This window comes from Convolutriloba macropyga, chromosome 10 (assembly GCF_964194025.1).
Source record: "Convolutriloba macropyga chromosome 10, txConMacr16.3, whole genome shotgun sequence".
Classification (NCBI taxonomy): Eukaryota; Metazoa; Xenacoelomorpha; order Acoela; family Convolutidae; genus Convolutriloba; species Convolutriloba macropyga.
Genome location: NC_134477.1, coordinates 52,871,193 through 52,897,577, shown reverse-complemented (window position 1 = coordinate 52,897,577; position 26,385 = coordinate 52,871,193). Strand labels below are relative to the sequence as shown.

The 26,385-nt window shown below is 33.3% G+C and overlaps 1 protein-coding gene and 1 non-coding gene across 2 annotated transcripts in view; both read left to right on the top strand.

The window, feature by feature from the left end:
• Window positions 1–23,287, top strand: part of LOC142348692 (uncharacterized) — a 35,765-nt gene extending 12,478 nt beyond the window's left edge. The window contains exons 4-7 of the mRNA XM_075400141.1: window positions 2,535–2,749; window positions 15,936–16,020; window positions 16,212–16,253; window positions 22,896–23,287. Of these exons, the coding sequence (XP_075256256.1) occupies window positions 2,535–2,749; window positions 15,936–16,020; window positions 16,212–16,253; window positions 22,896–22,981 (428 nt within the window). The 3' untranslated portion in view covers window positions 22,982–23,287. The remainder of the gene's footprint in view (window positions 1–2,534; window positions 2,750–15,935; window positions 16,021–16,211; window positions 16,254–22,895) is intronic.
• Trnal-caa (transfer RNA leucine (anticodon CAA)) lies at window positions 15,203–15,303 on the top strand. The gene is given in 2 exon segments: window positions 15,203–15,240; window positions 15,258–15,303. It is a non-coding gene; the product is annotated as a tRNA-Leu (tRNA).
• Window positions 23,288–26,385: the final 3,098 nt, after the last annotated feature.

Genomic DNA, 26,385 nt, shown 5'->3' with positions numbered 1-26,385 from the left:
TAAAACAAGTCACAAAATTTTTGACGGGGATATATCTGGCTATTTTCCAACTTGGGTTTTAAGGTGCGTTTCAAGAAGCTTATATCTATGCAATTACCAATTGGAATCCTATTTCTACGCAAATGCAATCCAATATCTCTACCAACGCAATGCCTTTTGTTGAAATACCTGACTTATACCTAATATCGTCATCTGAACTTCTGATTTTTGAGATATTTGAAATAAATTAGCTTTTAACCGGTGACCGGAAATTACAAATACACAACTCGCATTTGGTTTATTTTAGTAATCTTGCAAAGTTGATATGCTAAGTCTGGCAAGGATTTTGCAATTTGTGTTTTTTGGAAGCTCTATGAAGACAAAAAAATCAGCGTAATTCTTCTTGTGCTTTGATCAGTTGGAATTAGTTGCTACTGTGATCAGTGAACAGTCCCTTTCAGCAAAATTTTGTTTAACGTACATTTGGTGTTTAGAGTTGATGTTATTTAAAATCTTGCGTTTTGAAGACGAAATGACAAAAAGTTTTAATCTTTTTTATTAAAAAAAATAGCCATGATTTGCTTTAAGATGCTATTCGGTTTATTGCATACAGTTTAACAATAATTGTGCAAACAGATTTTGTAAGTTTTTGATTGTGTATTTTTTTATAGAAAGAATTGCAATTTTAGGAAACTGATCGATTGGAGCAATTTGCTATTGTCATTAACTGCCTTCCTTCGTTAAAAAATGTATCAGACTGCCCTTTGTGCTGACACAGAAGGCATTTTTATTTTTTAAACATCGGCGATTTTAAAAGATTTCACCCTGGACATAAATTAATTGCCTTGACCTTCGCGTTTTGAGATATTTGTAGGAAAAAGACTGCCCTTTGTGGTGACAAAGAAGGCATTTTTTATTTTTTGTAAACATCGGCGATTTCAAAAGATTTCACCCTGGAGATAAATTAATTGCCTTGACCTTCGCGTTTTGAGATATTTGTAGGAAAAAGACTGCCCTTTGTGGTGACAAAGAAGGCATTTTTTATTTTTTGTAAACATCGGCGATTTCAAAAGATTTCACCCTTGAGATAAATTAATTGCCTTGACCTTCGCGTTTTGAGATATTTGTAGGAAAAAGACTGCCCTTTGTGGTGACAAAGAAGGCATTTTTTTATTTTTTGTAAACATCGGCGATTTCAAAAGATTTCACCCTGGAGATAAATTAATTGCCTTGACCTTCGCGTTTTGAGATATTTGTAGGAAAAAGACTGCCCTTTGTGGTGACAAAGAAGGCATTTTTTATTTTTTGTAAACATCGGCGATTTCAAAAGATTTCACCCTTGAGATAAATTAATTGCCTTGACCTTCGCGTTTTGAGATATTTGTAGGAAAAAGACTGCCCTTTGTGGTGGCAAAGAAGGCATTTTTTATTTTTTGTAAACATCGGCGATTTCAAAAGATTTCACCCTGGAGATAAATTAATTGCCTTGACCTTCGCGTTTTGAGATATTTGTAGGAAAAAGACTGCCCTTTGTGGTGACAAAGAAGGCATTTTTTATTTTTTGTAAACATCGGCGATTTCAAAAGATTTCACCCTTGAGATAAATTAATTGCCTTGACCTTCGCGTTTTGAGATATTTGTAGGAAAAAGACTGCCCTTTGTGGTGACAAAGAAGGCATTTTTTATTTTTTGTAAACATCGGCGATTTCAAAAGATTTCACCCTGGACATAAATTAATTGCCTTGACCTTCGCGTTTTGAGATATTTGTGGGAAACCAACTTGACCTCTGCTCCATAGGTGCAACTGCTGTATGACACAGAATTAGTTCCGGCTAGTTTGAAAATGCTCTTAATTTTTGTAACGAAGGAGAACGTACCAAGTAGAATACCAGAAATGACTCAGACTTGTGTAAATAAAAATCTGGAATCAAGAGTTCACAAAACAGATGGATCGAAATTTAAATTAGAAGGAAAAAAGCCAAAAAGTTTTTTGTCTAACATTGCTCTGAGAATGAAGTTTTAAGAATTGTCCATTTTTGAATAGATAAGATGTCTCTCTAATTGTGTTTTTGGGGAGGTGCTAGTTGTCTTCGGTAGTTCAACTGACCCTTTCTCTTTGATTGTTTCTAAAGGTTACTAACTCTGCTGTACATAAGAAACAAAATTAAGTGCTTTAGTTGTTGATGTTCAACTCCTGAAAAAGGTCAAATTTTATCTCGTGAACAAAAGTGCTGTAGCTAAAAAACGAAAACCAATTGAAAAACGTCTACTCCTTTTTGATCTGTACGAAATAGCGTCACGTCGCTAATGAGGACTGCGTTTCGCGACCATTAGAAATTTCACAAAATCTTCAGTAAAAAGTGAAGATCTGTCTATAATATTCTGAAATTAAAAAATTAGAAATTAAAAAAAATTGTAATGAGAAAATTGGGCTGTTTTGAATGTCTGACTTCTGAAAAGTTATTTGAACATTCAACTCCCGATTTTCAAACAGTTTCCAATTGAAGTGGAGAAAAGGTGCGCAAGTACAAAAAGGAAAATATTTTATTTTACAGTTGACGAAGAAGTTCACGAAAGCAGGGCTACTGAAAACCAATCGAGTATGGAAGAACCCGTGGTCATAGATGATGACGAGGTCGGAGAGACAGGAGAACCGGAGCAGCAGAAATTTTCTGTGTTCCCGCTTGCAAAAGTGAAGAAGATCATGAAGACAGATCCAGACACTCATTTGATATCAAAAGAGGCCATCTTGTTAACCGCCAAAGCCACGGTTAGAATTTATTGACTCTTTTCCGTTTGCACTCCCGTGCCAAAAATATTGCTCGTGCATCTGGGGGTGCAAATAATATACACCCACTAAGCTGGGGGAGGGGGCACAAACGGAAAAAAATCCAATTGATTTATTCGCTCAGTAAACAATAAAAAAATAAACTATAAAATTGAAATACTCAGCATGGAATGGGACAGGAAACACGGGGTACCGATGTCCACAATCCCTTGAATGCATATTGCGAACAATTGAAATGAGTGCATCATTGTTTGGAATATTTTCAGGTGAAAAAATTGTAGTTCAAACCCCCCAGTGTTTTATGCCCGCCAATTACAAACTGTGTTGTTATATAGCCTGGCACTATATAAAAGACATTTCAGGAGAAGTCTTGAATTGCAATTTAGAGAATTGAATTTTTACAGCGCCATCAAACTTACAGTTAACAAAGCCCATTGCCCTAAATGCGCAAAAATGAGCAAATGATCAGAAACCTAATAGAAAAATCATTTTTAAAATTATCTAGTGTTTTAAAAGTCAATCATAATAACGCTTTATGAATTTGTAGACTGGGTACACGATAAAACAATCTTATGGGTATCAAGGACACGCAAAGCAAAAATGAGGCAAAACTAAAGAAAATTGCAGAAATCAGAAATTTTATGAATGTCGTCAGCTGCATCAAAGTAAGAAAACCACATAGCGACAAATCGAAATCCTTAAACGCAACATACAATCGAACTTTTAAAGTCATAAAAACTTTTAAGTATTTCTGATGGCTGAAAAATGGACAATAGAACTACAGATCAAGTCATGATTCACAAAGCCACGCAAACTGTTCGAAATCAAATGGTATCTCATCAAACAAACTTGTTAGCTAAGATTTGTAGCAAACAAAGCAATCAAAATTGCACTACAATAGAAGGCCCAATAGAGCAGTTAGTTTAATTCGAAAGCAATAAGACCACAAGAAAAACATTAAAATGTTTCCACTAACATTTCAATTTTTTAAGGCGTGAAATAACAAAACAGTTTCTTGGAACTGGAGCAATTTATAAGATTGTCTCTTTGTTCATTAGCACGCAATGAAACTTGCAATGAAAGAGACTAAAAGATAAGACCACAGAGAATACAACAAAAATTTGCAAAACCCAGCTATTGAAAACAAAACATCTTAACAAAATCTCTTAATTTTATTGTTATTGTCCCCCGAAACATTTTTGAGTTGTTAAAAGTGATTTGAGTATCCAGCAGTAAGATAGGTTTATAATTAACTGACAGTTTGCACAAAAAAAACCGCTAAAAAGTTGCATCCAACAGGAAAAGAAAGAATTTTACATTAAAATTTGAAATTAATTAGTACCTTATTTACGTTAAAAGACGCTTACTTTTTGAAATGCTAAATAGGTCAGAAACTGATTCACACCCAGATAAATGAATCAAAGTTACAGAACAGTCTAAATTACGCTGAAAATCGTCGAAATTACTTTCAAAATTGCTTCTGTAATCATGTTCTTTTCCTTACTATATGCTTCTTTTCTTGACTATAGTTTCAAGCTCTAAAAATTTTTTGTTGCGCCCTTAGATTGACAGAGTCTGAACAATAAGTTTCAAAAAACTTAAAAGAATTGCCAAAAGTTATTCAAAAGTTGCTAAAATTTGTGATGTTGATATCCTCAAAAAGAAACTATCTGGGTCATTGAAAGTTATCCATTAACCCAAAACTAAGACTGAAAACTGTTTCTTTTGTCGCTTAAATCAGATGGAAAGTGAAAAAACGTTTAGATGTTCAACAAACTTTGAAGAAATATTAATTAAAAATTGCAAATATTCATTATATCCAGATCGTCAAAGTCATTTCTGTGATGCTAAATTCAATCCTTTAACGCGTTTTCAAACCTCAAAAATGTTCTTTTTGGTGCAAATGTACAAACAACTGACAATTGACAACAAAATTTCAAAAAACTGAAAAATTTAACGAAAAGTGCTTTGACTCTGTTGTTAAAATCGGCATGAACAAAAACCAGTTTCTGTGGACCGGAGCAATAAGATTAAATTTTTTCTCATAAGCACCCAATGAAGGCTGTAATTAAAGAGACTTAAAAATAAGACCACAGACGATACAACCAAAATGGGAAAAAATCAGCTACTACTTTTTGAAAGAAAAATCTTCAAAATCTCTTAAAATTAGTGTTATTGTCGCCTGAAATTTTTTTGAGTTGTTAGAAGCGGTTTGAGTATCCAGCAGCAGACAGAAGATAGGCTAATGATTACATGACAGTTTGCACTAAAAAAATCGCTTAAAAGTTGTACTTAAAAGGAAAACAAAGAAATTCACCGTAAAATTTGAAATTAATTAATACCTTATTTAAGTTTAAAGACGCTTGTTTCGACAAAAGCCAATTATATGTCAGAAACTCTTTCAAACCCATAAAATTAAATCAAAATTACACAAAAGTCTAAATTACGCTAAAAATTTTGAAATTACTTTCAAAATAGTCTGTAATGCTAACATGTATTCCTTACTATAGTTTCATGCTCTGACAAAGTTTTATTAGCACTCATTAGATTAAAAGAACCTGAACAATGAGTTTCAAATGACCTAAGAGAATTAGCAAAAAGTGTTTAAAAATTGCTAAAATATTTGATGTTGATATCCCCAAAAAATTATCTGCGTCATTAAAAATTATCCACAAACCCAAAAATAAGCCTGATTACTGTTTTTTTGTCACTTAAAGCAGAATGAAACTGAAAAAATGTCAAGATGTTCAAATGTTGAAACAAATATTAGTAAAAATTAATTGAAATTTGCAAATATTCATGATGTCCAGATCGCCAAAGTCCTTTCTGTGATGTTAAGATCAATCCTTTAACTCGTCTTCAAGCCTCAAAATTGTTCTTTTTCCTGTATATGTCCAAAAAACTGAAAATTGGTAAGATTGGCATAAACAAAAAACAGCTTCTGTGAACCGGAGCAACTAATATGAATAAATTCTTGCTCATTAGCACCCAATGAAGCCTGCCATTAAAGAGACTAAAAGATAAGACCACAAAAATACAACCAAAATTTGAAAAAAAATTGCTCGTCTTGAGGCCTCAAAAATGTTCTTTTTCCTGCATATGTGCAAACAACTGACAGTTGACATTTTCAAAAAAAAAAATTAGCGAAAAATGCTTTCGTTCTTGAAATTGGCATAAACAAAAAAACAGCTTCTGTGAACCGGAGCAACTAATATGAATAAGTTTTTGCTCATAAGCACCCAATGAAGCTTGTCATTAAAGAGACTAAAAGATGAGACTACAAAATACAACCAAAATTTGAAAAAAAACCAGCTAAAACTGTTACAGAAATGTCGAAAATTTGCTGAAAATTGTCGAAATTACTTTCAATAGCCTCTGTAGTGCTAACATTTGTTCCCCTCTAGAATTTTATGCTCTGAAAAAGTTTTGGTGCGCCTTTAGATTAAAAGAAGCTGAACAATAAATTTCAAAAAACTTAGAGCTAGCAAAAGTTATTAAAAAGTTGCTGAAATTTGTTATGTTGAAATCTTCAAAAAATTATTCTGGGTCATTAAAAGTTATCCATTAACCCAAAATTAAGCCTGAAAATTGTTTATTTTGTCACGTAAAGCAGATGGAAACTCAAAAAATTGTTAAGATGCTCAACAAACTCTGAAGAAAAATTAATTAAAAATTGCAAATATTCATGATATCCAGATCGTCAAAGTCATTTCTGTGATGCTAAATTCAATGCTTTAACTTGTTTTCGAGCCTCAAAATGGTTTTTGGCCTGCAGATGTGCAAACGACTGACAATTGACAATAAATTTCAAATGTTGAGAAGTTTGGCAAAATGCTTTGACTCTGGTGTTAAATTTGGTATGAACCTGGGAAAAGGAATAGGATCTTTTCAGTTTGTGCCACCAGCTAAGTGCGTGCATCTTTTTTGCACCTTCCAGACGCACGTGCTATTTTTTACATGGTGATTTACTATGTAGTGGCACGTGCTTTGTAACTGGGGGTGCATAACGTACTGGCTCGGTGGGTGGGGGGTTGGGTAGGCACAAACGGAAAAGATCCAAGAAACCGAATACCGTATCATAAAAAGACCTTTTTTATATGATAATAGCCATATGAACTATTATTGACCTTGAAATAATCAAACTTTCAAAAACTTACAGAAAATTTAAAAAAAACAAGGAAAAATTCTTCGTTCAGGGCTCAAAAACAACGAAAACTGACCTTTCCACTTTTAATTTAGGTCTTACAACAGTTTCAGCAAATTAAGAACCTAAAAAGCTACTTACTGCCTGCTGAGGTTACCTGTTTCTCCAGTTTTAAAAGCTCAGTAATGAAAAAATGTGTGAAAACAACTGGTCCTGAGTTAAAATCCTAAGAATTGGATCGGCTAAAGACCTGAAATTTAACTCTTTAACAGCAGTACCAAAATAAAACAGGCAAAAAATCCATGGCCATATATGCGCAAAAAGTTTCTGTGGACCGGAGCAATAAGATTAAATTTTTTCTCATTAGCACCCAATGAAGGCTGAAATTAAAGAGACTTAAAAATAAGACCACAGACGATACAACCAAAATGGGAAAAAATCAGCTACTACTTCTTGAAAAAAAATCTTCAAAATCTCTTAAAATTAGTGTTATTGTCGCCTGAAATTTTTTTGAGTTGTTAAAAGCGGTTTGAGTATCCAGCAGCAGACAGAAGATAGGCTAATGATTACATGACAGTTTGCACTAAAAAAATCGCTTAAAAGTTTACTTAAAAGGAAAACAAAGAAATTCACCGTAAAATTTGAAATTAATTAATACCTTATTTAATTCTGAAATTACTTTGAAATTACTTTCAAAATAGAATTTTGAAATTTTGAAATTACTTTCAAAATAGTCTGTAATGAATTTTGAAATTACTTTCAAAATAGTCTGTAATGCTAACATGTATTCCTTACTATAGTTTCATGCTCTGACAAAGTTTTATTAGCACTCATTAGATTAAAAGAACCTGAACAATGAGTTTCAAATGACCTAAGAGAATTAGCAAAAAGTGTTTAAAAATTGCAAAAATATTTGATGTTGATATCCCCAAAAAATTATCTGCGTCATTAAAAATTATCCACAAACCCAAAAATAAGCCTGATTACTGTTTTTTTGTCACTTAAAGCAGAATGAAACTGAAAAAATGTCAAGATGTTCAAATGTTGAAACAAATATTAGTAAAAATTAATTGAAATTTGCAAATATTCATGATGTCCAGATCGCCAAAGTCATTTCTGTGATGTTAAGATCAATCCTTTAACTCGTCTTCAAGCCTCAAAATTGTTCTTTTTCCTGTATATGTCCAAAAAACTGAAAATTGGTAAGATTGGCATAAACAAAAAACAGCTTCTGTGAACCGGAGCAACTAATATGAATAAATTCTTGCTCATTAGCACCCAATGAAGCCTGCCATTAAAGAGACTAAAAGATAAGACCACAAAAATACAACCAAAATTTGAAAAAAAAATTGCTCGTCTTGAGGCCTCAAAAATGTTCTTTTTCCTGCATATGTGCAAACAACTGACAGTTGACATTTTCAAAAAAAAAATTAGCGAAAAATGCTTTCGTTCTTGAAATTGGCATAAACAAAAAAACAGCTTCTGTGAACCGGAGCAACTAATATGAATAAGTTTTTGCTCATAAGCACCCAATGAAGCTTGTCATTAAAGAGACTAAAAGATGAGACTACAAAATACAACCAAAATTTGAAAAAAAAACCAGCTAAAACTGTTACAGAAATGTCGAAAATTTGCTGAAAATTGTCGAAATTACTTTCAATAGCCTCTGTAGTGCTAACATTTGTTCCCTTCTAGAATTTTATGCTCTGAAAAAGTTTTGGTGCGCCTTTAGATTAAAAGAAGCTGAACAATAAATTTCAAAAAACTTAGAGCTAGCAAAAGTTATTAAAAAGCTGCTGAAATTTGTTATGTTGAAATCCTCAAAAAATTATTCTGGGTCATTAAAAGTTATCCATTAACCCAAAATTAAGCCTGAAAATTGTTCATTTTGTCACGTAAAGCAGATGGAAACTCAAAAAATTGTTAAGATGCTCAACAAACTCTGAAGAAAAATTAATTAAAAATTGCAAATATTCATGATATCCAGATCGTCAAAGTCATTTCTGTGATGCTAAATTCAATGTTTTAACTTGTTTTCGAGCCTCAAAATGGTTTTTGGCCTGCAGATGTGCAAACGACTGACAATTGACAATAAATTTCAAATGTTGAGAAGTTTGGCAAAATGCTTTGACTCTGGTGTTAAATTTGGTATGAACCTGGGAAAGGAATAGGATCTTTTCAGTTTGTGCCACCAGCTAAGTGCGTGCATCTTTTTTGCACCTTCTAGACGCACGTGCTATTTTTTACATGGTGATTTACTATGTAGTGGCACGTGCTTTGTAACTGGGGGTGCATAACGTACTGGCTCGGTGGGTGGGGGGTTGGGTAGGCACAAACGGAAAAGATCCAAGAAACCGAATACCGTATCATAAAAAGACCTTTTTTATATGATAATAGCCATATGAACTATTATTGACCTTGAAATAATCAAACTTTCAAAAACTTACAGAAAATTTAAAAAAAAACAAGGAAAAATTCTTCGTTCAGGGCTCAAAAACAACGAAAACTGACCTTTCCACTTTTAATTTAGGTCTTACAACAGTTTCAGCAAATTAAGAACCTAAAAAGCTACTTACTGCCTGCTGAGGTTACCTGTTTCTCCAGTTTTAAAAGCTCAGTAATGAAAAAATGTGTGAAAACAACTGGTCCTGAGTTAAAATCCTAAGAATTGGATCGGCTAAAGACCTGAAATTTAACTCTTTAACAGCAGTACCAAAATAAAACAGGCAAAAAATCCATGGCCATATATGCGCAAAAAGTTTCTGTGGACCGGAGCAATAAGATTAAATTTTTTCTCATTAGCACCCAATGAAGGCTGAAATTAAAGAGACTTAAAAATAAGACCACAGACGATACAACCAAAACGGGAAAAAATCAGCTACTACTTCTTGAAAAAAAATCTTCAAAATCTCTTAAAATTAGTGTTATTGTCGCCTGAAATTTTTTTTGAGTTGTTAAAAGCGGTTTGAGTATCCAGCAGCAGACAGAAGATAGGCTAATGATTACATGACAGTTTGCACTAAAAAAATCGCTTAAAAGTTTACTTAAAAGGAAAACAAAGAAATTCACCGTAAAATTTGAAATTAATTAATACCTTATTTAATTCTGAAATTACTTTGAAATTACTTTCAAAATAGAATTTTGAAATTTTGAAATTACTTTCAAAATAGTCTGTAATGAATTTTGAAATTACTTTCAAAATAGTCTGTAATGCTAACATGTATTCCTTACTATAGTTTCATGCTCTGACAAAGTTTTATTAGCACTCATTAGATTAAAAGAACCTGAACAATGAGTTTCAAATGACCTAAGAGAATTAGCAAAAAGTGTTTAAAAATTGCTAAAATATTTGTTGTTGATATCCCCAAAAAATTATCTGCGTCATTAAAAATTATCCATAGACCCAAAAAATAAGCCTGATTACTGTTTTTTGTCACTTAAAGCAGAATGAAACTGAAAAAATGTCAAGATGTTGAAATGTTGAAACAAATATTAGTAAAAATTAATTGAAGTTTGCAAATATTCATGATGTCCAGATCGCCAAAGTCATTTCTGTGATGTTAAGATCAATCCATTAACTCGTCTTCAAGCCTCAAAATTGTTCTTTTTCCTGTATATGTCCAAACAACTGAAAATTGGTAAAATTGGCATAAACAAAAAACAGCTTCTGTGAACCGGAGCAACTAATATGAATAAATTCTTGCTCATTAGCACCCAATGAAGCCTGCCATTAAAGAGACTAAAAGATAAGACAACAAAAATACAACCAAAATTTGAAAAAAAAATTGCTCGTCTTAAGGCCTCAAAAATGTTCTTTTTCCTGCATATAGTGCAAACAACTGACAATTGAAATTAAATTTCAAAAAAAAATTAGCGAAAAATGAAGCTGTCATTAAAGAGACTAAAAGATGAGACTACAAAATACAAACAAAATTTAAAAAAAAAACAGCTAAAACTGTTACAGAAAAGTCGAAAATTTGCTGAAAATTGTCGAAAATACTTTCAATAGCCTCTGTAGTGCTAACATTTGTTCCCTTCTAGAATTTTATGCTCTGAAAAAATTTTGGTGCACCTTTAGATTAAAAGAAGCTGAACAATAAATTTCAAAAAACTTAGAGCTAGCAAAAGTTATTAAAAAGTTGCTGAAACTTGTTATGTTGAAATCCTCAAAAAATTATTCTGGGTCATTAAAAGTTATCCATTAACCCAAAATTAAGCCTGAAAATTGTTTATTTTGTCACGTAAAGCAGATGGAAACTCAAAAAATTGTTCAGATGCTCAACAAACTCTGAAGAAAAATTAATTAAAAATTGCAAATATTTATGATATCCAGATCGTCAAAGTCATTTCTGTGATGCTAAATTCAATGTTTTAACTTGTTTTCGAGCCTCAAAATGGTTTTTGGCCTACAGATGTGCAAACGACTGACAATTGACAATAAATTTCAAATGTTGAGAAGTTTGGCAAAATGCTTTGACTCTGGTGTTAAATTTGGTATGAACCTGGGAAAAGGAACCGGATGTTTTCAGTTTGTGCCACCAGCTAAGTGCGTGCATCTTTTTTGCACCTTCCAGACGCACGTGCTATTTTTTACATGGTGATTTACTATGTAGTGGCACGTGCTTTGTAACTGGGGGTGCATAACGTACTGGCTCGGTGGGGGGGGGGGGGGTTGGGTAGGCACAAACGGAAAAGATCCAAGAAACCAAATACTGTATCATCTTTTTATATGATAATAGCCATATGAACTATTATTGACCTTGAAATAATCAAACTTTCAAAAACTTACAGAAAATTTAAAAAAACAAGGAAAAATTCTTCGTTCAGGGCTCAAAAACAACGAAAACTGACCTTTCCACTTTTAATTTAGGTCTTACAACAGTTTCAGCAAAATAAGAACCTAAAAAGCTACTTACTGCCTGCTGAGGTTACCTGTTTCTCCAGTTTCAAAAGCTCAGTAATGAAAAAATGTGTGAAAACAACTGGTCCTGAGTTAATATCCTAAGAATTGGATCGGCTAAAGACCTGAAATTTAACACTTTAACAGCAGTACCAAACTAAAACAGGCAAAAAATCCATGGCCATATATGCGCAAAATTAGGTGAAAAATGTAGAAACAACTATAAATTTTTGTTTCCAAGATCTAGTGTTTTGAGAAAGAATGCCAATTTTAACGCTATGAAAACATTGCCAATATTAACGGCTCTGAAATCCTTCGAATGAGTGCACAATAGATGTTCAACTTACTTTGAAGAAAAATTAATTACAAATTGCAAATTTTCATGATATCGAGGTCGTCAAAGTCATCTCTGTGATGCTAAATTCAATGCTTTAACTCGTTTTAAAGCCTCAAAAACGGTTTTTTGCCTGCAGATTTGCAAACAACTGACAATTGACGATAAATTTCAAATGTTGAAATATTTGGCAAAAAATGCTTTGAATGAGTGCACAATACAATGATCTCCTATTAATCAATGGCAGTTTGAAAAACCGGCAAAACCTCAGAAAATTGGAGTAAATCAGAGAAATTTGAAAATCATTGGAGACCGTAAACAAGCGATTTCTCAGTCAATGAAAAATTTAGAAAAAATAAAAGACGCAAAAAAATGAGCAAAATCACGCCGCCTTGCAAGGCCATTGAGAACTGTATTTTTGCGAGACTGAAAAATCAACTTTTAAAAATTTCATAATCAAAAACTCGATTCCTATGAACTCAAACACCTGAAAAACAACGAAAACTGACCTTTCCACTTTTAATTTAGGTCTTACAACAGTTTCAGCAAATTAAGAACCTAAAAAGCTACTTACTGACTGCTGAGGTTACCTGTTTCTCCAGTTTCAAAAGCTCAGTAATGAAAAAATGTGTGAAAAAACAACTGGTCCTGAGTTAAAATCCTAAGAATTGGATCGGCTAAAGACCTGAAATTTAACTCTTTTAACAGCGGTACCAAACTAAAACAGGCAAAAAAATCCATGGCCATATATGCGCAAAATTAGGTGAAAAATGTAGAAACAACTATAATTTTTTGTTTCCAAGATCTAGTGTTTTGAGAAAGAATGCCAATATTAACGCTATGAAAACATTGCCAATATTAACGGCTCTGAAATCCTTCGAATGAGTGCACAATAGATGTTAAACTTACTTTGAAGAAAAATTAATTACAAATTGCAAATTTTCATGATATCGAGATCGTCAGAGTCATCTCTGTGATGGTAAATTCAATGCTTTAACTCTTTTTCAAGCCTCAAAAACGGTTTTTTGCCTGCAGATTTGCAAACAACTGACAATTGACAATAAATTTCAAATGTTGAAATATTTGGCAAAAAATGCTTTGAATGAGTGCACAATACAATGATCTCATATTAATCAATGGCAGTTTGAAAAACCGGCAAAACCTCAGAAAATTGGAGTAAATCAGAGAAATTTTGAAAATCAGAGACCGTAAACAAGCGATTTCTCAGTCAATGAAAAATTTAGAAAAAATAAAAGACGCAAAAAAAATTGAACAAAATCACGCCGCCTTGCAAGGCCATTGAGAACTGTATTTTTGCGAGACTGAAAAATCAACTTCTAAAAATTTCATAATCAAAACTCGATTCCTATGAACTCAAACACCTGATTAGATGACTGTTTTTACATTAGAAACCAATGAAACCTGTGATAAATGACACTAAATAGTACGACAAAAATGCAACCAATTGTTGCAAAAACTAAGCAACTGGGTTATGATTTTTGACCATTAACAATTTAAAAGTTGCCGATAGCAAAAGAACTTATTCAAATAATTCTTCATTGACACCCGAAAAGACATGTCATTATTGACATTAAGTGATAAGACAACAATAAGTACAAAAAATACATGCACCACTCAAAATTGAACAAGTAGCATGTAACTCATAGAAGGCAATAGCTATGACCCGAAACAATCGAATTACTTAAGGCCGTCTTAGCAACTGAGGAGACCTGTTATTAAGGAAACTAAAAGAGACGCTAAAAAATGGCAACAAAAACTCACAAAACTAAAGAAATTGGAATTTTCCTTGAAAGCTATCAGTGTCAAAGTAATAAAATCAGTAGCGTTGAACTTGAAAAGTGAAATTGTTCAACTTGATCCTAATTAGCAACCTATGGGACCTTTCGCTAATACTATTAGTTGATAATACAACAAAGATTTCAACAAACAAAAAACTTAAAAATCCATTTGAATTTGTTGATCAATTAGTGTCAATGTCATAAAAACCACTAGCTATGAACTCATACCATTAATTAGGTTCATTTATGTCTGATTAGCAACCAAAATTACCTGTCTTCAATGATACTAACTGATAGGTCAGGAGTAAAAAATTTTAGAGGTGAAATTCAAATATTCAATTCAAGTCGTGTCATAGCCGTAAGAAACTATAGCTGCCCGTTGACGTTGATGAATTCACGCAATTTCAAATAGACGCAAATAGACCACATATGTATCATTTTAATACATCTCAGGATTAGAAACACTGAAAACAGACGTTAAATTGCCATACTTAAAAGATACCAGCTTCTTGCTCCTATTTTTTTTTAGAAAAAGCTGGAAACAAAACTGCGCTTCTAAACTACTCCAACCTACTAGAGGGCCAATAATAACGTCAGTTTGGAGACTAAGCGATAAAACCACGAGAAAAACAAAAGGATGCAATGCTGAAAAATAAACCTTTATTTTTCGAAAACAAAATGTTTAAAATTGTTAAAATGCCTGCTATGAACCTGAGTGACTGATTCGATTCATTTATTCTCAGACAATGAATGATAAAACAGAAACAGCAATTTTTCGCAAAAAACTCGCTAATGCTTTTTGGGAACAAATAGAGCAATAGCCACAAAAAGTAAGAGCTACTGATTGAGTCCAATATTTTGATTTTATAAATCCTCTTAGTTGTACTCCATGAGATTTGTCATTAATGAAGATTAAGTGATCAGATAGATAGCGATCAGTACAAAATGCCCCAGAAACTAAAAAAAAATTTAACGTTGTTTTGAAAAAGAACAGCATTCAAGCCATTAAAAGCGGTAGCTTTGAACTGAAACGAATAATTCGACTGAGTTAAGCTTTTTTTAACAACATATAAGATGAAACTCTGTTATTGATGAGACTATGAGAAAAGACAATAAACGGAACAATGAAAACTAACAAATTTCAAAATTTGATTTAATTTAAAAATCAGAGCGCATTTGTTTTGAACTGAAATAATTAAATTAACAACGGGTCTTTCCCATTGTAGCTTCTGATTTCTTACTCAATTAGGTAAAGCAAGGCAGGGTGGCCGAGCGGTCTAAGGCGCCAGACTCAAGAATTACTTAAGTGAGTGTTCTGGTACACGAATGTGTGCGTGGGTTCGAATCCCACTCCTGTCAGAATTTTTGTGTTACAGACTTACGTCCTGTCAAGCTTTACAGAATTCGAACAGCTCACAGAATTCGAAAAACCATAAAACCCTTTAGCTGTTGTGCATTAGCTGTAGCCATTTCTCAGCTGTCCCTTTCTTTTATTCCCCGCATTTTATGCGGTTCATTTTGTTAGCATGAATGCTCTTTTTTTGGCGACTATGGCCACTTTTTTTGCTTCTGAAACTTAAACCTGGTACAATCGCAGCCAAGATTGGTCAGACTATGGTCAACCTGAATGTATGGTTAAGTGAGTGCTCATCCTGTAACAACAGTCAGTTTATGACAGGGGATCGAACAATCGATTATTTGCGTGTGAATCACTCGTCTTAACTTCAAATCGGAAGTTTTGGTTTTTCTGGTCTAGTTCTCCACACGTCAAACTAAATGTCTTTAGGGTAAAATAACGTGTGAGCGGTATTTCCCATTACGGTATATTTACAGTAATGAGGGTGTTATACGTTATATGACAACGGGGGGGGGGGGTGAAAACAACCACGCGTTGTTTGTTTATTTTGCTTTGTTTCCTATCGTTACCTTTGGTGGATATTTATGGCGCAGTTTTTCTTTTAAAAAAACGTTTTAACAGTGATCTGTTTCAGGAACTGTTTTTACGAGAGTTTGCGTCGTTCTCATACGAAGCTTTGAAAGAAACGAAGAGAAAAACAATCAGCAAAAAGGAGTTTGGTGAGTTTGTCAAAGTATTTCTCAGAAAATTCAAAAATTGTGAAAAGAGTGAATTTCTATTACAATACGATCTTTTTCATTCGCTTTTTTTACCATGATCTGGAAGAATTGCTTAATTTTTAATTTTCCTAAAGACGACGGCTCAGAAATTTGATAATAGTTTGTGATAACTTAACGTTTTGATGTTTCAGATGCTGTGTTGGAGTTGGTTGAGCCTTACTGTTTCTTAGATGGTAAGTTGTTTTAGACTTAAGTTCGAGGCAAATGTGTCTCTTGCTGTGTCTCAAATCCTATCGATTGTAGACGATAGCTTTCTCTTGGGTATCAACATTATTAGCTCGAAGAATAGCGCTCTCTATCATTATCGATCGATGTATAAAATCAAGTGTTTTTGTCATGTCAGTGAGTTCCACGTTGAGGTACAAAGTTTTTTTCATCTATAACTCTCGAGCCGCGTGGTTTTTTAAGATTCAGTGACCATATTTTATCAATAGAGTAGAGTTGTCGTTTGGTTATGGGGCTGTAAAACGAAGTGAGATCAACAATCTATCTCTCAAAATTTGCTCATTTCGAAAACTAGAGGGGCCAATTGTTGTGGCCATCTCATAGGGTAGTTTATAAAAAAAAACAAATTGACAGCTCACAAAGTCCCCCAACTGTTCCCGCTTTTTTCATTTTATCTCCAAATGGCTTGCAAGTCGGTTTTCTACAAATCTCAGAACCCAAACGTCGTTCGACCAAAATTTTTCGTTTCTCAATGGAGAGATATATTTGCACATTTTCTGGAGCAAAAATAAGTGTTTTCCGTGCTGGACTTGGGGAAAAACACAAAAAACTGACAAACTTTGCGACTTCATTCACCTCTTCAAAGAAAATACAGTTAGAATTAGTTTTTTTGCAGTTCAAACAAAAAACTTTTTTCCAAATTATATTGACTAATCATAGACCAGTAGCAAAAAATGTTTATTACAATATTTGGGTTCCATAGAATCATTTCAATGCCGTTGAACCCTTATCATATACAAGAATTAATTTTAAAATGCTATGTCGAGTGTCCGCTGACTGCGGGCACAAAAAATCTGGATCTTTGTCTTGTCTTTGTAGGGCTTTTGCGGACATCTCTATCCATTGCCCGCCATACTGATGTCTCGAACAATTTCTCTCCATTGAACTCGGCTTCCAGCTGCGGTTTTTGCAATGTCGAACCAGTTTTCCTCCCCGTTTTTCATCTTCATTCTCGGTGGCTTGAGATGCGGTCTTAGTTCTTTCTGCACATGATTTCTCCAAGTGTGTTTCATTCCTCATGCAGGCCGTTTCCACGATTCTCCTTTGACGAACTCCAGCATTGCATTCGGGATTGCTTGGGGGGCATACGCAGTACATGGCCTAGCCATGTTAGTCTTCGTCTTTGTATAATGATTTGGATAGGTTCACAGTTGTCTGGTGGCTTGAACTTTTGTGTGCCTTCTTTGGAATGAATCCTGTTGCTTGATGTCTGATGTTTTGAGCGGCCAGGTTTCGCATCCATACAGAAGAAGATTGGCAACTGCGGCATTGGTGAAAAACCTGGATATTTATCGTTCAATCAGATTGGCCCAGGAGTCTATATTTGGCACTTCCGCTTGCTTGTTGATCTGACGCTGCGTTTAATATGACTGTTCTCACTGTCGTTTCTAAATTCAAACTAAGTTTCGTTAAAAAACACCAGTTATTTAAATGGAGTATGCGTTGTTTAGCGTAAATAATTTTTTTCTCAATGTATCATTGACAAAATTTGAGCAACTATTCGACTGCGACAAAAAATTGTTAGTTGATTGGTTAGAAAATTGTGTAGTGATTGAGTCGATTGATAAATAATAATAAGTTTCCAGAAATTATTCAAAATTTTGGGTCTGCAATGATCTCTAGCTCAGTTATTTTAAAAGCTGTAATATGTAATATGAAAACAGACTATTTACTTAGTTTGCGATATATTGTGAAGATTTTCCAGATCTTAAAAAGTTTTGTGTTGCGAAACGTTAATTGTCTTACAGGACTTAAATTTTGGGAACGTGTTTTTTCCATCTTAAAAGAATATCATTGTCCTCAAGTTTTGCTTGAATGTTATCAACCAACATTATATGAAACTGAATCATAGCAGAATATTAACAAAAAGTAAACTATAAAAGTATTTTTTGGTTAGGTTTTTTTTCTAATTTCAAACTTCAAAAATTTGCAATGCTTATTAAATTATCGATTTCCAGTTTCAGGGCCAAAATTCAAAAGTAAAATTTGTGTAGTCTCGTATTTTTTTATGTGCCAGGGAGTGAAGTGAAGCGAGGGCTGGCATAATGGTTTATGTTTTCCGGCAACAAAATTCAAAAATTTTTCTTTTGCTGATTTTCAAACCTAGGAGGACCAATTGTTTTGGTCTATCAATGGCAGTGGATATGAAACTCAATCATAGCTGAATATTAACAAAAAATGTACTGTAAAAGTATTGCCTCTGCAACTTTTTGGTCGAGTATTTTTCTGATTTCAAACTTTAAAAATTTGCCATGCTTATTAAATTATCGATTTCCAGTTTCAGGGCCAAAATACAAAAATAAAATTTGTGCAGTCTCGTTTTTTCAAGTGCCAGGGAATGAAGTGAAGCAAGTGCTTTATTGCTGGCATGATGGTTTATTTTTTCCGGCAACAAAATTCAAAAATTTTTCTTATTTGCTCACTTTCAAGCCTAGAAGGACCAATTGTTTTGATCTATCAATGGTAGTGGATAAGAAATAAAATAAAGGCTGTCAAAGTGTCGCAACTTTTAAGCCAAAATACCTTACAGATTGTATTCTTACCAATATCTAAGAAAAAACAGTCGCGGACCAAATTTTTTCTCAGTGGAGTGTCATTTCAAAAAATTTTACTTTTGGAGAAAACAGACGGTGTCAACCTTCAATAAAAACCCTCCTGAAACAAAAAAAATAGTGAAAAATAGTGAAAACTAAAGAAAATAGTGAAAAATAAAGAAAATAGTTAATCTTTTTTTTAAACGTGGGGAAGACTGACCACACTAGCAGTCAATTTGAATTAATCTGCGCCCTAAAAATGCCAGTAGTTTTTTCAGTTTTTCAAAAACGTTTAAAATTCAATTTTTTGCAAAAGCTAAATCCAAGTCCAAAATGATATTTTTCACCAAGCATTAAATTCGTGCAATGGGAGACAAATGACGGTAATAAAAGACTTTCAATTTTAAGTAATTTGTCAGCAAACTGTGTTTCGATCAGTTTCGCAAACCGGTCATGTTTAAATTTCCGTATGAAGTATTGCTTTCCAATGGGTTTTGGGTAATATTTCCTTGAAGAATGAATGAAATATTCAAAAGTTCTTAAAACTTGTTGACCGCAGATATGAATGAGTTTGCTCAACGAAACAATTTTTAACTTCAGTTTTGTTCTGTAAATTATACCCACGGATTTTAGACAGTTAAATGGCCCTGATTTGAAACAGCAGTACAGTTTTGACCTCATTTTGCAGGTTCAAACGATGTTTCAAAAGACTGGTTCAAACGGATGCAACATTTGAAATTTCATCTTCTTTTTTATACTTCGCCCATGACAGTAAATTACCTCTACTGATAAAATATCAATAGCCAATTTGAAAACAAATTTTGCATGCGTCAGGTAAGTTACAAAGAGTGGCGTTGGCAGCTGAAAAAAAAAACTTCGTTTCTTCTTTCGTGTGTTAATATGCCTGAAAATTGTCATTCGTTGATAGCTGAAAGTTTTTGATTTTCTGAGGACATTCGTTGGCCTGTTGTTCTTTCATAATAAAGGAAGCTTTGCGGATTTTTCGACGCCAAGAAAATTCAAGCAAAGAACCCTACCGCACCTCGTGGTGTCTTCCGGGCAATTTCTATGGCTAAAATTTTTATTCAAATTCATTTTATGTGTGTGCTCAAATTTATCTGAAACCATAAAAAGGGTGCTTGGATTTCTATGTAATGTTGAGTACCATAGCGAGTCACAATATATCATATGTTGACAATTGTTTCCAAAGATATAGATCAATTGCATCGGGCAAATTAAGTTAGTATTGATAATTGTTCCGACCCCTCTTGAGGGTGGGGAGGAACTATATACTCGACTGGTTTTTTTTTGTTGAAACAATTTTGACCGATCGATATATTCATCGTATGTGATGGGTATCATTTAAAAGCCCATCCAGCGTAGAATATGGAATTAAAAAGATTTTTTGAATTTCGTTTTCTAGAGCGATATAACAAGGTTTAAATTTTTGTGAATGTTGACATTGATTTGCGTTATTTTTATTCACATTTTCCGGAAGTTTTATCGAAACTTTAATCAATTTTATTAAAACTTGATGAAATTGTTAGCAATAGTGTCGTTGATTTGATTTTAAATGTCAAAAAAGTTTTGTTGACTATTTTGGTTTAATTTTTTGGCTAAAAATAGTGGTAAATATTTCAAAATTCAACCTTTTTCATCAAAAATTGCACGAAATAAGCTTCTTTGGTCCTTTTTGATTAAATTCGCCAGAAGTACACACCCAAAAACACCTAACACAATCTTTGTAAACTCCAAGGGGCCTAGTCCTACTTCCACTTTCGTTGACAGTGCTCTGGAAATAAAGTTTCGCGGTTTTTGCTAACTTATCTTGATGATTATCAAAAGCGCGGCATTTATTTTTGATTTTTTACTTAACAAATTATCTATATCTACAACAATCGAAGCAATTAAGTGTTCGTTGTGGACGAACAGCAATAGCAAGGCTGGTTTTGGTCCAATCTTGGACTGTTACAATCAAAAATTCGGATTGTAATCAGTTGGTCTTTTTTTTAAATCGATCTTTTTTATGTTAGTTAAAGAATAGAACAATTCAAATCAGAGCTCACTGGTGATAATTCCAATTGGCTTCCGACGCAGTTTCGAATAAATGTATCTAGTTTTTCACTCGAAAGCTTGTGGTCGTTTTGACTTTTAAAATTATTTGTTTTTTAAATAAACAAGGGCTTTTTGAACTTTGCCACAATTTTTCTTAATTTGGTCAATTTGTAGCTTAGTAACTGCAAAGAAAGATTGCCTTTTCTTTCTACAAATTAATATTTTAAAAAATTAATATTTATTGTGGTTTTAAAATTTAAGTGATAACTTTCTGTCCTTGATACTACCAGATTTCACAAATTTTTTAGGCATTTGCCCATTATCACGCCTTTTTCTCGTTTTTTTCACATTGTGACATTATTGACAGTTCACATAGCACATTACAAATCAAAATCGTTAAAGGTAAAGATAATGGTTTTTACGGCTTCGACACCACTTTCTCGAAGAAATTAATTGAGTCTTTTACTTTTGTCTTCAACTGTCGTTTTCACTTAGTCTTTTAGTCGTATGAAATTTCCTGGAGAATTACAGGTCTCACTGGCTTTTTATAGAGGACTTGATGAGTCTATATTCTGTTTTGAGTAAATAGTTGATGGTTTTCATGACTTTGAAAACAATTGTTTAGAAAAAACTTTCTAATTTCGCTTTTGTTCTCTTTTGTGTATTTTTGTTACCTAGTCTCGTTAATTAATGATCAAATATGACACTATTGTCTTCGAAAGAAGGCGTGAGTGTACAAAATCTAAATTTTTAAAAGTATTTGTTATGAAAGTACTGGCTTCGACACGGGTTTTTCGCAAAAAAAAAATAAGCAAATTAGTTTTTGAATTTTGTCTAAATTTGACGTTGTTTTTGTAAACGTAAGACATATTCTGAATAATTACAGATCTCAAGGGCTTCTTTCGGACTAATGAACAAGCCTACTTCTTTATTTCATTTTGTAGCTAATGGTTTTCATGACTTTGAGAATAATTGTTTTCGAAAAACAAAAAATTTATTCTTAATTTTACCACTTTTTTTGTTTATTTGTCAACTGTTTACCTAGTCTCGTTAATGAGAGGTCACATACCACATTATTGGCAATCAAAGAAGGCACAACCGAACCTATGTTGAGGCGCAGAAAATGGCTTAACGGCTTTAAGTTTCATTTGATTTTTTGTTTGTTGTTATCTATTTGTTGTTCTTTTTGTAGCCGCAAGAATAATTGAATTAAGACAGGTCCTACTCCCCTCCTATATAGGCAACGGTGATAATCAAAATTTTGGATAGTTTCAATTGCTGTCGAATGGTTTTTAATTGTTTGGGTTGTATCGAATGGCGAATGGATTAATTGTTTTTTAAACTAAAAGCGAGTTTTAATAACTTTGCTGTTTTGCTTTTCTTCTTTTTTGTCTAATTGTAACCGAGCCTTATTATGGACTGATCCAATATCTTTTCCAGTACAGTGTTTGTTGTTTTGCTCAGTTTCTTTTTTATCTGACTCTATATTGGCTTTAAGTTTTTTTTAAAAAAAGTGGACATAAAGTTTCGGTTTTAATTAATGTTTGTTGTTGTTGTTTGTTTTTGTTGTTCGTCTGGCCTCGAGTTGTTGATAATGGCAGATCTCATCAATCTAATGCGACATTTTTTTTTACTCCACTGAAGTGTTTGCGTTGGAGGCGATATTTTTGTTCATACACAATTTTTTTGAAAAATACTTGAATTTTTGGGGTGTTCTATCTGTTCTCATGTGGATGAGCGAGGTCGGAACTTTATGTGCGAATGCACATTACCGATCCTCCTTGTTCACTTATGGTATTTTTTGTGCGACTGAATTATGTCTGATTATTCGATTTTTGCTCAAAGGAACGCGATAAACTGGCAAAGCCAGATGGTTGGTTGTAAGTCGCGGTGTGTTTGTCATTATGTTTGAGTGACCCCCCCCCCTCATGTAACTGACAATCCTGGAGCGTTGAAATTAAAAAAAATGAGAGGGTAGTTAAATGTGTTGCCATTCTTCAGGAATTTTCTACGAAACAGCTGCAAACGAGGAAAAGGATGAAGAAATCGTTGAAGTACAATCAACTACTGTGGAAACCTCAAATTAACAAACACCAGAAAGTGATCTAAATTTGAAATCTACCGAAGATGAAGCCAATCAAAACGTGAAATCGCCATCAGAAAATCAAGGGACTGAAAGTTCACCCGCATCAGAAAAGGAGAATATTTCAATAGAAATTGAGCAAACTGAACCTGTGAAACAGGTCGAAATGGAAATTGAGTCTATTTCGAACACTGATGTTGATTTAGCGATTTGATTTTCACTCTTTATGAGTAACTGATTCGATAATAATTTTGTGATTTGCAATTTGCGAGCTTGACTTTATTTTGTGAATTTATTTTTAATGCGTGAATTTGTTTTTAGAAATTCTTGCTCATCCAAAAACTGATGGCACAAAAAATTACAAAAAAATTTTATTGCAAAATACCAATTGTGCCAAACTACTCAATGTTTTATGACATTGCGTATTTTAACCTAGAGTAACCGTTTTGCGATATAAAAATTTGAATGGGTTTCAGATATGTAGTCCCCGATAGAGTAGGTTCTCTTTTAAGCGCCAGTATCATTCGATATTTATTTCGAGCGCTTTTCAACCAAAAACATTGAGAACTTTTTGTGCATAATAACTTTAGTTTGCAATTGCTAAACTGCGGAAGCCAACAATTATACACGACGGCAAAATTGAAACGGATTCCTTTAAATGTATATCCTAATCATAATTGTTCACTTTCAAAAATTGAAAAGTTTTTCTTTGGAAGGGAACTCTATTCAGAAATTACGTTGGGTTTAATTCTGGATCATTTACTTTCTCGCCCTTTATATTGAAACTTTCACCCAGAACATTGTTCTAATGTATACGGGGAAAGAGTTTCATTTTTAACGCGAAGTTCGTTTGCTTTGGTAAATTCGATTAACATTGTATCCTGAAACCCTCGATTTCGGATACATGAAAGTAAATTAGTTAGAATTCTTCTAAAGAATAATTGAGTTTTTTCATCTTCTTTGGTGGGGGAGGAATAACAGGATGACATTGTTCTGTACAATAATCTATTGGTATTGTAATGCTGGTGAAAAAAGGATTCTGCCCAGTGTCAAACTCTATTAAAAAAGTGGCAGATCAGGTTTTTTTATGCCTGGTTATGGACGAAATTTTAATGGAAAAAACGGTTTGTTTCCGTTTGTGCCCCCAGGTTAGTGGGTGCAAAGTATTTGCAACCCCGGAAGCACTCGGAATAGTTTTTTATAAAGATGTTTTATGTAATGGCACGTGCTCTCTAACTGGGTTGTGCATAAAGTACGGGGGCACAAACGGAAAAGATCCGAAAACAGCGAACGGAAAACAATCACCTGAAGTTATATAATGAGTGAGAAAGTTATCGATGAAATAAAGAGCGCACTGCCTGTTGAATATTAGAACTCAAACGGAAAAGATCCGAAAAAAGTGAACAAAAAACAATCACCTGAAGATAGATAATGAGTGAGAAAGTTATCGATGAAATAAAGAGCGCACTGCCTGTTGAATATTAGAATTCAAAAAGAAAAGATCCGAAAAAAGCGAACAAAAAATAATCACCTGAAGTTATATAATGAGTCAGAAAGTTCTCGATGAAATAAAGAGCGCACTGCCTGTTGAATATTAGAATTCAAACGGAAAGGATCCGAAAAAAGTGAACGAAAAACAATCACCTGAAGTTATATAATGAGTGAGAAAGTTATCGATGAAATAAAGAGCGCACTGCCTGTTGAATATTATAATTCAAACGGAAAAGATCCGAAAAAAGCGAACGAAAAAAAATCACCTGAAGTTATATAATGAGTGAGAAAGTTATCGATGAAATAAAGAGCGCACTGCCTGTTGAATATTAGAACTCAAACGGAAAAGATCCGAAAAAAGTGAACAAAAAACAATCACCTGAAGATAGATAATGAGTGAGAAAGTTATCGATGAAATAAAGAGCGCACTGCCTGTTGAATATTAGAATTCAAAAAGAAAAGATCCGAAAAAAGCGAACAAAAAATAATCACCTGAAGTTATATAATGAGTCAGAAAGTTATCGATGAAATAAAGAGCGCACTGCCTGTTGAATAGTAGAATTCAAACGGAAAAGATCCAAAAAAGTGAACGAAAATAATCACCTGAAGTTATATAATGAGTGAGAAAGTTATTGATGAAATAAAGAGCGCACTGCCTGTTGAATATTAGAATTCAAACGGAAAAGATCCGAAAAAAGGGAACGATAAATAATCACCTGAAGTTATATAATGAGTGAGAAAGTTATCGATAAAATAAAGAGCGCACAGCCTGTTGAATATTAGAATTCAAACGGAAAAGATCCAAAAAAAGCGAACGAAAAATAATCACCTGAAGTTATACAATGAGTGAAAGTTCTCGATGAAATAAAGAGCGCACTGCCTGTTGAATATTAGAATTCAAACGGAAAAGATCCGAAAAAATTGAACAAAGAATAATCACCTGAAGTTATATAATGAGTGAGAAAGTTATCGATGAAATAAAGAGCGCACAGCCTGTTGAATATTAGAATTCAAACGGAAAAGATCCGAAAAAAGCGAACGAAAAACAATCACCTGAAGTTATATAATGAGTGAGAAAGTTATCGATGAAAAAAAGAGCGCACTGACTGTTGAGTTTTAGAATTCAAACGGAAAGAATCCGAAAAAAGCGAACGAAAAATAATCACCTGAAGTTATATAATGAGTGAGAAAGTTATCGATGAAATAAAGAGCGCACTGCCTGTTGAATATTAGAATTCAAACGGAAAAGATCCGAAAAAGTGAACGAAAATAATCACCTGAAGATATATAATGAGTGAGAAAGTTATCGATGAAATAAAGAGCGCACTGACTGTTGAGTTTTAGAATTCAAACGGAAAGAATCCGAAAAAATTGAACAAAAAATAATCACCTGAAGTTATATAATGAGTGAGAAAGTTATCGATGAAATAAAGAGCGCACAGCCTGTTGAATATTAGAATTCAAACGGAAAAGATCCGAAAAAAGCGAACGAAAAACAATCACCTGAAGTTATATAATGAGTGAGAAAGTTATCGATGAAAAAAAGAGCGCACTGACTGTTGAGTTTTAGAATTCAAACGGAAAGAATCCGAAAAAAGCGAACGAAAAATAATCACCTGAAGTTATATAATGAGTGAGAAAGTTATCGATGAAATAAAGAGCGCACTGCCTGTTGAATATTAGAATTCAAACGGAAAAGATCCGAAAAAGTGAACGAAAATAATCACCTGAAGATATATAATGAGTGAGAAAGTTATCGATGAAATAAAGAGCGCACTGCCTGTTGAATATTAGAATTCAAACGGAAAAGATCCGAAAAAAGTGAACAAAAAATAATCACCTGAAGTTATATAATGAGTAAGAAAGTTATCGATGAAATAAAGAGCGCACTTCCTGTTGAATATTAGTTGAATATTA